Raw genomic sequence first — 12302 nt, 5'->3', positions numbered from 1 at the left:
ACATCACAGAAACACCAAACACAGAGGAAGCAGAGAAGCAGGTCTTATTCAGGGTCTAGGCATTTGCAAACACTTAAGACTCTGGACTAAGAACCGAACTAAGATCAAAGCCAAGTCCCCTAACACTCTCTGTGGGTGGGCCCAGCCAGAGGGATTGCCAGGAATGAAATCCCACCAGCTTCCCAGGAAAATTATCTGGATATTTTGCTAGTGGCTTAAAGTTCTGTTAACTTTTTAAAAACTTTTTAAAGATATTTAAACAAAATGCTTTCTGTTAGTTTTCTTTGATGTATTTCAATCTGTTTTGGTAAGAACAGTAATCCTTATCAAGCTTTCATCGAAGACTGCAGTGTCAATAAAACTTCTCATGACCAAAGAAGAAAAAAAGAATTTCTCACAGAACATCAAGAACACACTAATTATCTAAACTTCACAGACCAGATGATTATTACACACACACACGCATCTCTGCTGTCTTCAAGATCTTCTCAGAATTTTCTCCTTTCCTCACCACTCCTAGATGGAAACTACTTTTGGAAACCAATTTTGCAATATGTAAAAAACATCATAAATATAAATGTTCCATGTTAGAGCTGTTCTCAGGAAATAATCCAAATAACTGAAGTTACATATCTGGTAATATTTATAATAGTACTTAAGCAACTTAAATGCCAACATGAGTTATATCTAATCAGTACATATAATGAGTTCAATATATTATATCCAATTCAGTGCAGCATTATAAGGCTATTAAAACAATGGTCATAAATATGGCAACATGAATAGTACCATGGTATAGCAAATTAAAAATATAAAGTTATATGCATACTTAACACAACCATAATAAACCTCAACATACAATATGTGCAAAAATGTCAATGTATTTCTGTTAAAGTACTGATACTCCTTCTAAACAGCTTTCTAAGTTATGTACAAGGAGTCTCAATTACTTTTATAATTAAAATTATTTTAGAACTATCACCCTAACATAGAAAAATATTATACTAGGAGAGAAAAAAGTTACAAAAGATTCCCTTCTCATTAATCCCATTTGTATGAAATGGCCAGAAGAGGCACAAATATTGAAAAAGCAAGTAAACTGGTAATGCTAGGGTTGGGAGGACATGAAAAAGGATGGGGGAACAAAAGTTCAAGACACAAGGCTTTCAAGGTGATGAAAATGTTCTAAAACCAACTGTGGTGATGGCTGTGCATACTGTGAATGTACTACAACCCAGGGAACTATACCCTTGAAGTAAGTGCATTGCAGGATTTTTGAGTTCTCTCTCAGGAATCTGTGAAGAGGGTTGGGGGAGTATCATCACCAATTCCAAATGGTAACAAAGGGCAAGAAAGAGTTCCAAGGCAGCTGAGGTCACAAACACAACTGAAACCTAGGGCACGGTGAGCTTTGCCAGGACCTGACCCGGACAGATGTTAAAACAGGATTATAAAGTATCCCATATGACTAGCTGCTTGCTGTAATCCCAGACTACCAACCAGGTTTTATTCTCATAAATCACGGAAGAGTATGTATTCCATGAGTTCTGCCAAAGTGCATCCATCTGCTGATTTAACATTCTTTATCAGCAACAACTGGAATTGCACAGACAGCAATGACAGTTACATTGTCAGTATACGAGATGATGACAAACAGCTAGGCAACCAACACATAAATTAATAATATGATACCTATCACTTTCAAAGTTACAGAAACATTCTGCCATTTTCCCTTAAGTTTTGTAAACAAATCTACAATCAGCGAAACAAGCAAGGCACACATACTTTTCCCTAAAGCTCACCTGAAGTGCAGAAAGAGCCACAGCGCCACACAGGCATATCAGTGGGTACACAGGGAAGAGAAATCTCTCCTCTTTGTGAGGCTGGCTGAAGAAAATCACAAACCAAATATACATTGGAGCCAAGGTAAGCCAGTACGGGTGGCCTAAATTCTGAACTGTAAGACAGAAAAAAATATCCACCTTTCACCACATGAGAGTAGAACAGCATCTTTTAGCTTCAATGTTCTCTGGCTTTGAAATTTGGGAGTAACCCTTACGGCACCCCACAAGACATCAGTTCATGAATTCCCATTTTCTCCAGTGAGATAAAGGTGTCAAGTAGAAAGAGGAGTAAACACGTCAGCTCTTCCAAGAGATCCAACATCTCTAGGCAGGTACAACACTTGAGTCAGCCAGAACTCAAGTGAAGGATAATAGTCAACACAATTTCAACTCCACAATGGATTAAAACAAGACAAAACAAAAAGTCTTCCACCTCTTATGAGGAACTGCTATCAAGATTTCCCAACAGTGTACCACAAACCCATTTCTTGGGTCTTAATTTTTATGCACTGTTTAACACACTAGTCTTACCTATATACCAACTGATCTGTTCAAATAGTCACAGATTAAGGAAAGAAAAATCATCATTTGCTTTCACTGAGCCACAAATGACAGTTTATTTCAAGGTTAACGTAAAACTTATGAAGGGGCCTGGTGGCGTGGCCTAGCGGCTAAAGTCCTCACCTTGAAAGCCCCGGGATCCCATATGGGCGCCGGTTCTAATCCCGGCAGCTCCACTTCCCATCCAGCTCCCTGCTTGTGGCCTGGGAAAGCAGTTGAGGACGGCCCAATGCATTGGGACACTACACCCGCGTGGGAGACCCGGAAGAGGTTCCAGGTTCCCAGCTTCGGATTGGCGCGCATCGGCCCGTTGCGGCTCACTTGGGGAGTGAATCATTGGATGGAAGATCTTCCTCTCTGTCTCTCCTCCTCTGTGTATATCTGGCTGTAATAAAATGAATAAAATCTTTAAAAAAAAAAAAAAGAAAACTTATGAAGAGGTTTACCAATTAAGTTTTCTTTAATACCTGTTCATACTGAATCCCAAAATTAGAACCAAAGTGTACTTTAAGCATATGAAACAATTAGAGGAACATTATGAGCACTAGTTCCAAGCACCTGTGATTTGGTACAAGAGCACTGAGTGATAGGCCCACAACCAACAGTGAAGGCATGTCCTACTGTGTTTTTATTGGCCATAATGAGTAGCAAATACAGGAACACAGGCAAAGAGTGGACCGACAGCGCCCCCTGGTGTCCTCTATGCCTACAGTGAGCAAAAAGACCACATTACAATGCTAATCACATCAGCAGTGCCTAACAGTGTTCTTAGATTATTTGAACTTCTGCAGAAATTCTTTAGGGAGAAAAATTCTTAAACTGCAATAACAAGTTTAGTTTCTAAGCTTTTCATTTTAACATATTATCATGAGACTCTACGTTACAATTTATGATAATACATTCAAACTGGGATTTTCTTAATTAAAAAATAAAATCAGAAACTACTAGTGCTGTGGTACAATGAGTTGAATTGCCACCTGCAACGCCAGCATCTCATGTGAGTGCTGTTTTGAGTGTCAGAGACCAATGCTCATCCAGCTCCCTGCTTAATGCTCCTGGGAAAGTGGAGGAACACGGCCCAGGCACTGTACTCCAGCTTGGAGACACGTGGAAGACAAAGAAGAAGCTCACAGCTTGGCCTCACCAGCCTGGGTCATTGTGGCTATCTGGAGAGTGAACCAGTAGATGTAGAATCGTTTCTGTGTAATTCTTTCAAATAAATAAAAATTATTTTTGAAAGATTTTCTTGTTTTTTTCTCTTCTACACGTCAAAAATTTTTTTAAAATATGGCCAAAGTTTTTGAAACATGCTCCAAAAAAGAGTATAAAATCAAGCACAGCGCAGACAACCCACTAGGCAGATATGAGAGAACATTATACACATTGTTAAGGCAAAGTTAGACTCACAACGCACACAGTAGTTTCGTGTTTGTTTGTTTTTTAACTTAAATCTCTCCTTCCAAATCTTCCACTCGCATCATGTATTTTTATGGTCAAGAAATAGGTTACTTTTCAAAGACAAAAGAAAGGCATCCCTTAAGAAATTCAAGGATTAGGGCCCGGCGGCGTGGCCTAGTGGCTAAAGTCCTCGCCTTGAAAGCCCCGGGATCCCATATGGGCGCCGGTTCTAATCCCGGCAGCTCCACTTCCCATCCAGCTCCCTGCTTGTGGCCTGGGAAGGCAGTCGAGGACGGCCCAATGCATTGGGACCCTGCACCCGCGTGGGAGACCTGGAAGAGGTTCCAGGTTCCCGGCTTCGGACTGGCGCGTACCGGCCCGTTGCGGCTCACTTGGGGAGTGAATCATTGGACGGAAGATCTTCCTCTCTGTTTCTCCTCTGTGTATATCTGGCTGTAATAAAATGAATAAATCTTTAAAAAAAAAAAAAAAAAAAAAAAAAAAAAAAGAAATTCAAGGATTGGAGGAATAAATTCACACCTCCGGAGAACAAAAAAAAAACTGAATTAAAAAATGTAAATATCACACAAACAAGATCAATGAGCTGGTTTCTTTAAACAAATACAACAAAAAAATACCTTTGGGAAGAAAGTTTAGGAAAACTAACTCCAAATTCAGCATGTGGCCCTGGTTGAGCTTCTGCTTTATATAAACTAAACATAGAAAAGCCTTGTTTAGACAAAACTAGGATATGCATCAACTGGGTATCAGATGATATTAAGGAATGATGTTAGTTTTGTCAGGATACTTGTATTCTGTTCATGGTCAGAGAAAAGTGCCCAAAAGTGATTTAGAGAACAGTTCTCATAGTCTAGTATTATGACATAGTTAATGTCTTATGAATCATTAATAGTAGAAAAGGAGAATTGTGAGTTGGGGAGAATTAATTTTACGGCACCCAAATCAGAAAAAGCAGAAATCTCCAAAGCTTGAAAGGATTTCTGCTCAAATCTGCCTTCTAAAATCAAGTATAGGCATCGAACATCCATAACTTTGAGAAAACGCAGGCAATGTACTACAGAATCAAAGTGACACCCCAAACCTACAGAGGCGCAAACACAGCTGCAAAACAAAGAAGCTTGCTTCTTAGGAAGTCTAAAGCTTTTCTTAACTTCAGTATTAAAGGTAGGGAAAATCCTTACCTGGCTCAGGCTTAACAAATGTTGGCTTTAGTGATTTCTGAAACAATGTTTGCTACCAGCTGGGAGCCATCTACCAGGTTAACACACACTTCCTTACAAGCCAAGGATTCAAACAGGCTGTCTTCTAGACGGCCCTGATTGGTTTTGTCTCTTTGGGTAATTGTGTAAATTACACTGACCTCTTCGCTCGAAGGGATATGAAGCTCTTTTGACCAGCTTAATTTGCAACAAATTAATCATAATGCATAATACACATGGCATTAAAATTATGCACAGATTTAAAAATTGCTTGGACCAAAATTAATCTTGTAATTCCATTTCATCAACTTGTTAAAGCATTTCCCACAGGTTCAAATAAGTTACCAACACAAACTTAAAACTCAGTGAACATTTCCACAGGAAGAAAATGGAGAATAAAATCAGCACATCTCATTTTGTCTTCTTGGTATAAATCGATAGTTAATTTTTCCTCTGGCCAAGAAAACCTAGCATCTCTTTTGTCACTCACCATGAAATCTCTGCAGCAGGTATTCCATCACAGAAGTCAGTGGCAAGGCCAGGAGAGCCAAAGCAAAGGCCACATTGAAATTCAGAAACCCGTTAATTAAATAGAAATACCAGGGTTCAGTGCCTGAGGGAGACAAAGAACTCATGAGTGGATGCCTTTAACAACTCTTACAGTATTTGACTCATTTTTTTTTTTCAAGTAACACTGATCCCATGATCCAAGAGTGTGGTACAGCTTGTTAACCTACTGCTCGGGATGCCCATGTGCCATGCTGGAGAGCTTGGAATCAAGTCCTGCCTCTACTTCTGATCCAGCTTCCTGCTCATGTGCCTGACAGGCAGCAGGTGATAGCCCAAGTACATGGGTTCCTGCCACCCATGTGGGAAACCCTGATAGAATTCCCCTCCTGATTTCAAAGTGATGTACCCTAGCTGGTACAGGCATTCGGGGGTTGAAGCAATAGTGGAAGATGTCAGCTATATTTTCCTTATCTACAGAAAACAGACTTATCTTTTTTTTTTAATGTATTTTTATTGCAAAGTCAGATATACAGAGAGGAGGAGAGACAGAGAAAGATCTTTCATCCAATGATTCACTCACCAACTGGCTGCAATGGCCAGTGCTGCGCCAATCCATAGCCAGGAGCCAGGAACTTCCTCCAAGTCTCCCATGTGGGTGCAGGGTCCCAAGGCATTGGGCCATCCTCGACTGCTTTGCCAGAACACAAGCAGGGAGCTGGATGGGAAGTGGGGCTGCCGGGATCAGAACCGGCGCCCATATGGGATCCCGGCGCATTCAAAGCGAGGAATTTAACCACTAGGCCACCACGCCGGGCCCTGTATCTATCTTTTGTTCTATCATCACAAGACAACAAGATGGTTCCTCCTCCAAAGAACATAATTATAGGGTGCCATCTTAGAAGTGGTGACCTAGGGCCCAGCCCAGGACCGGTTCATGTTCTGGCTGCTTCACTTCCCATCCCGCTTCCTGCTAGTGGCCTGGGAAAGCAGTCGAGGACGGACCAAGGGCTTGGGACCCTGCACTGGCATGGGATACCCGAAAGAGGCTCCTGGCTTCAGATCAGCTCAGCTCCAGCTGTTGCAGCCACTTGAGAATGAATGAGTGGACAGAAGATCTTTCTGTCTCTCCTTTCTGTATATCTGACTTTCTAATAAAAAATAAATAAATCTTAGGAAAAAAAAATGGACACCTAGTGCTAACCAGACACCAAATCTGCCCGTACTTTGATCCAAGTCCTAGTTTGCAAAAAATTGAGAAATTTCTGTCCCTTTTAAATGACCCAGGCTCAGGTATTTTGTCAGAGTAGCACTAAGACAGAAACTTAAAATCATCCATCCCAAACCAGCATGCTCAAATGGATTAATACTTTCAAAAGTATTAGCTCAGCTTTCAAATTTTTGCCTTATTAATTTCTTAAAAAATGTTTGCCCCAGGGGCCTCGTGGGAGGTAGGACTGGGGGACAAATAACCAAGCAATTAGAAGCACACAGGCACACAGAGCTATAAGAAGAACGTCCTTTGAGATTGGCTACAGGGTGGGTGGGTGGCTGGCTGGGGGCAGCAATAAAAGAAACTCGGTCTGAGCTATTCAGGCCTCTCCCATTCTGTTCTCACCTGCTAGCTCAATTCTATTACCTTTCCCTGTGATGGGGTCAACCACTGTTTTATTATCACGGTACTGTGCACTTGGGAAAAAGCAACAACCGGATGAACTGTGGTCAGAGACTCAGTCCCTCCTCAGAAGATCTGAGGACTCAGAACAAGCCAAATGACAGAACACACAGCCTCACTCATACCAGTTTTGCTTCTTTAACTCGAAGCCCTCAAGCCCCAGTGATGAGAAACAGCACCCCCCACACACAACTCCCCTGCATATTTAGCAGGCTTTTCATCTGCTTTTCCCCTGTGTATGATTACTTCAATCAGGCAGTGAATGACACATGTGGGTTTTAATCACTGTATGTTGTGACACCCGCCTTGCACCATAGCAATTTCCTGCAATCAGCATTGCTTAAAAGGGTAATCAGGAGGCAGAGGAATAGTCAGAAAAACCTGACATTTTTGCAGCTTGCGCAGCAAAAAAATAAGATTAGAAACCAAACCCATAATGCGAGAAGCATCCAGGGAAGGACTAAGAGGCAAAGGGGCTACACGAAGGAAGGGCTCAAAATCAACTGTGTTTCACGCTTGGGAAAAGCTCATTCTTTCCTGTCCAAACACAAAGAGGAGGACTGCTCAGGAATACAGGTCTTGCCCCATGCCAAGCTGATAAGGGAACTTCTAATTTTATATTCTTTACAAATAAGGGTTTGGGCTGCAGAAAACTAATGGATGGTTTAATATTCAAGACAGTGTGTGTCTTCTCTGAATTTTAATCGATATTTACCGTATTTCCTAAACCGAGCCCTTTTGAGATCCAGTTTCCACAGGGGTAAGCTTTTGTATGATCCTCTCCTGATTTCCATTGTGGAAGCAATGCCATCACTACCTATCCATCTCCTTGACAGCATTCTCAAGAACTTAGCTTGTGAAGAAAAACCACAGAGTGACCAAAGAGAAAAGGGTCAGTCCTTCCAATCATCTCTCAGGGATAACTCAGCTCAGCAGGAAGAGTCCCTTGTCTCTCTGGTATCTGCCAACACAGGGTTTTCCTTCCCCCAGGAATGCTCTTTAGGCTCTTGAAAACATCTGCCTTTATCACAACTTACTGTGTCCTCCCGTTAGAGCTAACTTCCTAACTAAGTACTCAGGCTGTACCCTGAGCTTTGGAACCTGAAGTACCAAATCAGCAAACTCAAGGTTTTTTTTTTTTTTTTTTTAGTGTTGAGAGCTCATAAATCAAGTTCTCCAGCAGTGAAAATTTCATAACACACTGCTATTCCCCTGAAGGATGAGGACAAAAATTGGGGTAAGCCAAGAGTGAAGAGAGTTCAAGTGACAAAGACTCTCAAAAACAAGGGCAAAAAGGCACAAAAAAGTGAATTGTTATTTAGTGTCCTCCCCTACTTGATGAGACATCAGCACTGGAAAAGAAAAGGTTATCAACTTGTCTTTCTAGGGAGACACTCGTGCTGAATGATCAGAAAACTTCAAAGCTGAACTGTGCAGAGAGCAGTGTCAGACTGACAAGCTAAGCAGCAAAGGGGTGAGAGATGGAAGGGGGAGCTGGCCGCAGTTATCTCTGCATCGAGTGACTCACCAACCTCCCCCTTCAGGGAAAATGCCTCAATTGCCTTCATTCAGATGAGCTAAAGGGAGTTCTGGAGGAGGCTAAAAGGAGATATAATGTTTACCATTCCAAGGATTGAACCAAGAGGAACCATGTTACAGGCCTGTAATTTTATAGAATTGTAAAAGCTAAATTATAGCAAGTCATCCTTATAACTGTCAAATTTGCACCAAGAGGGAAGAACTACTCAGGTTCCACAGAAATGATTAACCGAGTGAAGGCTACGGACCACTCTCACTGGCAGTCAGTTCTAAGCAGGATCTCCGGAGACTCCACTGGGGTCTTTCGCTCTGTGGCTCCAAGAATGGAAGGCCATGGGCCTTCCAGTTGAGGACACTGGCCTCCACTTCCTGAAACTTCCCGAAATTTCCCATCTGGCAGTCAGACAGTGTTTGAGAAAACATTAACAGTCAACAGGACCCTGGTCCTAGACTACAAAGTGGCACCTATGAATAGGCACATCCTTCCTTTTGAGGGAAGGCATTTCCCCCAAAACGCCCACCTACACCTTCCCCAGGACCAAGCATCCTCACCAGATAGCACCACTCTTCACCCACCAAACAAAAACTCCTGTAGGGGGCTAGAGCTGTGATGTAGCTCATAAAGTTGTTGCCTGCAGTGCCAGCATCTAATACGGACAGCGGTTCAAATCCCAACTGTTCCATTTCTGATCTAGCTCCCTGCTAATGGTTTGGGAAAGCAGCAAGAAGCACACTTGGCACTTGGGTCCTCGCACCCACATGGGAGACCTGGAAGCAGCACCTGGCTTCGGACAGAATGGTCCAGCTTCAGCAGTTGCAATTATTTAGGGAGTAACCTAGAAAATGTAATATCTATTTCCCGCCCCCACCCCATTAACTCTACCTTTCAAACAATCTTAAAAAAACAAACACACACACTCATATTGATGTCAACATCTGAGCACTTGAAATGTTACAAGAGATAAAAACCAGTGCCAAAACCAATCACTCTTTTCTGTGAAGATTTTACCTATGAATAAACAATATTTTTGTCTATACTATCCTAAACTTCCTACATGCCAAGCATTCTTTAGGGCATCCAAACACTGCCTCTTTCTTCAGCTACAGCCCAGAGCAGCATTGCTCCCCCGTGAAAGGGAAGCCGTCAGTGTGTGTCTCACGCTATTCTTTCCCCAAACTCTCCAGGGTCTCCTGATCAACCTCTAACGTAAAATGCAGACTCTCAACGGTACAACCTCTCTCTCTTTGTAGATCAAATCATTGCATCTTCCACTAGCCCCACCAAATTCACAGTCTTTGCTTCCATAAGTGTACTCTCAGATTTTCAATAGAAAACCCCAGGGTTTGTTTGCCAAGCCTGTTCTCAGTAAAAATAACAAATCTGAAAGTCACACAACCCTGGCCATTCATTTCACTTCTTCCACTTAGTTAGCTATGTGACAAAGTCCCTCACCATCATTTTCCTCCTCTGTGAATCAAGATAAATAATGCCTATCTAACATGGATCTTGTAAAGGGCAAGAGAAGATGGTATGTGTAAGATTTATTGCATCCATTAGTTATTCAACAAACAGAAGACTTATAATTAATGCCTACAAAAAGAACTTCATTTTTTTAAGTTATTTATTTGAAAGGCTGAGTTACACTAGTTCACAACCGACAATGGCTACAACAGCCAGAGCTGGGCCCATACAAAGCCAGGAGACAGCAGTTTCCTCTGGGCTTCCAATGTGGGTACAGAGGTCCAAGGAATTTGGCCATCTTCTGCTGCTTTCCCAGATACAATAGCAAGGAGATGGGTTAGAAGTGGACCATCCAGGACTAAAAGCAGCTCCTGGCTCCTGGCTTCAAATTGGCTTGGCTCTGCCCATTGCAGCCACTTGGGGAGTGAACCGCAATGGAAGGCATCTCTCTATCTCACTTTCTCTCTAACTCTTTCAAGTAAAATCAACAAATCATCAGAAAAAAAAAAGCACTACTCTAGAATGTGTCATTAATATAAAGCTGTAAAACTATTTATAGCAGGTACTGGCCTAGCGGTTAACCCATCTGTGGGAATGCAGGCATTCTGTATCAGCAAGCCTGGGTCTGAGTCCTGGCTCTGGCTCCCAACTCCAGCTTCCTGCTGTTGCAAACCAAGTGAGGTAGTGGGATCACTGTCAAATAGTTAAGGCCCTGTCACCCACATGGGAGGCCCAGACTGAGTTCCCAATTCTCAGTTTCAAACTGGCCCACCTTAGTTATTGCAGACATTCAAGAACCAAACCAGCAGACAGACCTGTCTCACCACATGCTAACAAAGTATACAAAGATGCTTGAAAAATCGGGAACAATTGGCAGCCAGGGAGTTGGGACAGCAGCCTAATTCTCTGCTTGCAGCACTGGCATCCTGTATGGGCGTTGGCTCATATCTCGGTTGCTCCACTTCCCATCCAGTTCCCTGCTCATGGCCAGGGAAAACAGCGGAGGGTAGGCCAAGAGCTTGGGCCCTTACATTCATGTGAGAGACCCAGAAAGAAACTGCTGGCTTCTGATTGGCTCAGTTCCAGCCATAGCCATTTAGGGAGTGAACCAGCAGATGGAAGATGGATCTTTCCTTCTCTGTAAAAATCTGTTTTTGATAAAAATAAATCAATCTTCCAAAAAGAAAAAAAAGGAAGAAAAAATGTTCCAAATGCTTGGGCTCCTGTCACCCACACTGCAGTTTCACACTCCTGGCTTCAGCTGGCCCAGTCCTGCTATTAGGGCTATTTGGAGAGTGAACCAGTAAACTGAAGGTCTGTCATCTGTCCCTTTCTCTCTGTAACTCTGCCTCTCATAAGTTTTTTGTTTTTTTTTTTTTAAGGGCACATATTTCTATGACTACAATCACAATGGAGGTTGGCACTGTGGTAGGTAAGCCACCATTTGTGACACTGGTATACCGTATTACAGCACAAGTTTGAGCTCTAGCTACTGTGCTGCTGATCCAGCTTCCTGCTAATGTGTGTGAGAAAGCACCAAAAGATGGAAAGGAGGTTCTGGGATCCATGCTACCCATGCTACCCATGTGGAAAATCAGGATGGTGCTCCTGGCTTTGTTCTGGTCATAATGGCCATTTGGGGAGTGAACCTGTGGATGGAAGATATAAATAAGGCTTATTAAAAATCACTGGGCCCAGTGCGGTAGCCTGGTGGCTAAAGTTCTCACCTTGCACATGCTGGCATCCCATATGGGTGACAGTTTTAACCCTGGCTGCTCCACTTCCCATCCAGCTCCCTGCTTGTGGCCTGGGAAAGCAGTTGAGGACAGCCCAAAGCCTTGGGACCCTGCACTCGCATGGAAGACCCAGAGGATGCTCCTGGCTCCCGGCTTCGGATCAGCTCAGCTCTGGCCTTTGCAGCTGCTTGGGGAGTGAACCAGCGGAGAAGAGATCTTTCTCTCTGTATCTTCTTCTATCTGTATATCTGCCTTTCCAATAAAAATAAATATTTTTAAAAAATAAATTTAAAAATAAGTATGTAAATATATATAATTGAAATCATCTTGGTCCTGCCTGGTTATTATCTACTGAAAACT

At 42.5% G+C, this 12302-nt stretch overlaps 1 protein-coding gene across 4 annotated transcripts in view; it reads right to left on the bottom strand.

Moving 5' to 3' along the window:
- Positions 1–12302, bottom strand: part of ALG9 (ALG9 alpha-1,2-mannosyltransferase) — a 106817-nt gene that overhangs the window by 67796 nt on the left and 26719 nt on the right. For all 4 annotated transcript variants that reach the window (XM_058663921.1, XM_058663922.1, XM_058663923.1 and 1 more), the window contains 2 exons: positions 5514–5636; positions 1803–1957 (listed from right to left, as the gene is read on the bottom strand). In XM_058663921.1, the coding sequence (XP_058519904.1) occupies positions 1803–1957; positions 5514–5636 (278 nt within the window). The remainder of the gene's footprint in view (positions 1–1802; positions 1958–5513; positions 5637–12302) is intronic.

Source organism: Ochotona princeps, chromosome 4, assembly GCF_030435755.1.
Source record: "Ochotona princeps isolate mOchPri1 chromosome 4, mOchPri1.hap1, whole genome shotgun sequence".
NCBI lineage: Eukaryota > Metazoa > Chordata > Mammalia > Lagomorpha > Ochotonidae > Ochotona > Ochotona princeps.
The sequence above is the reverse complement of the archived record's forward strand: the minus strand, read 5'-3'. Positions and strand labels throughout refer to the sequence as shown.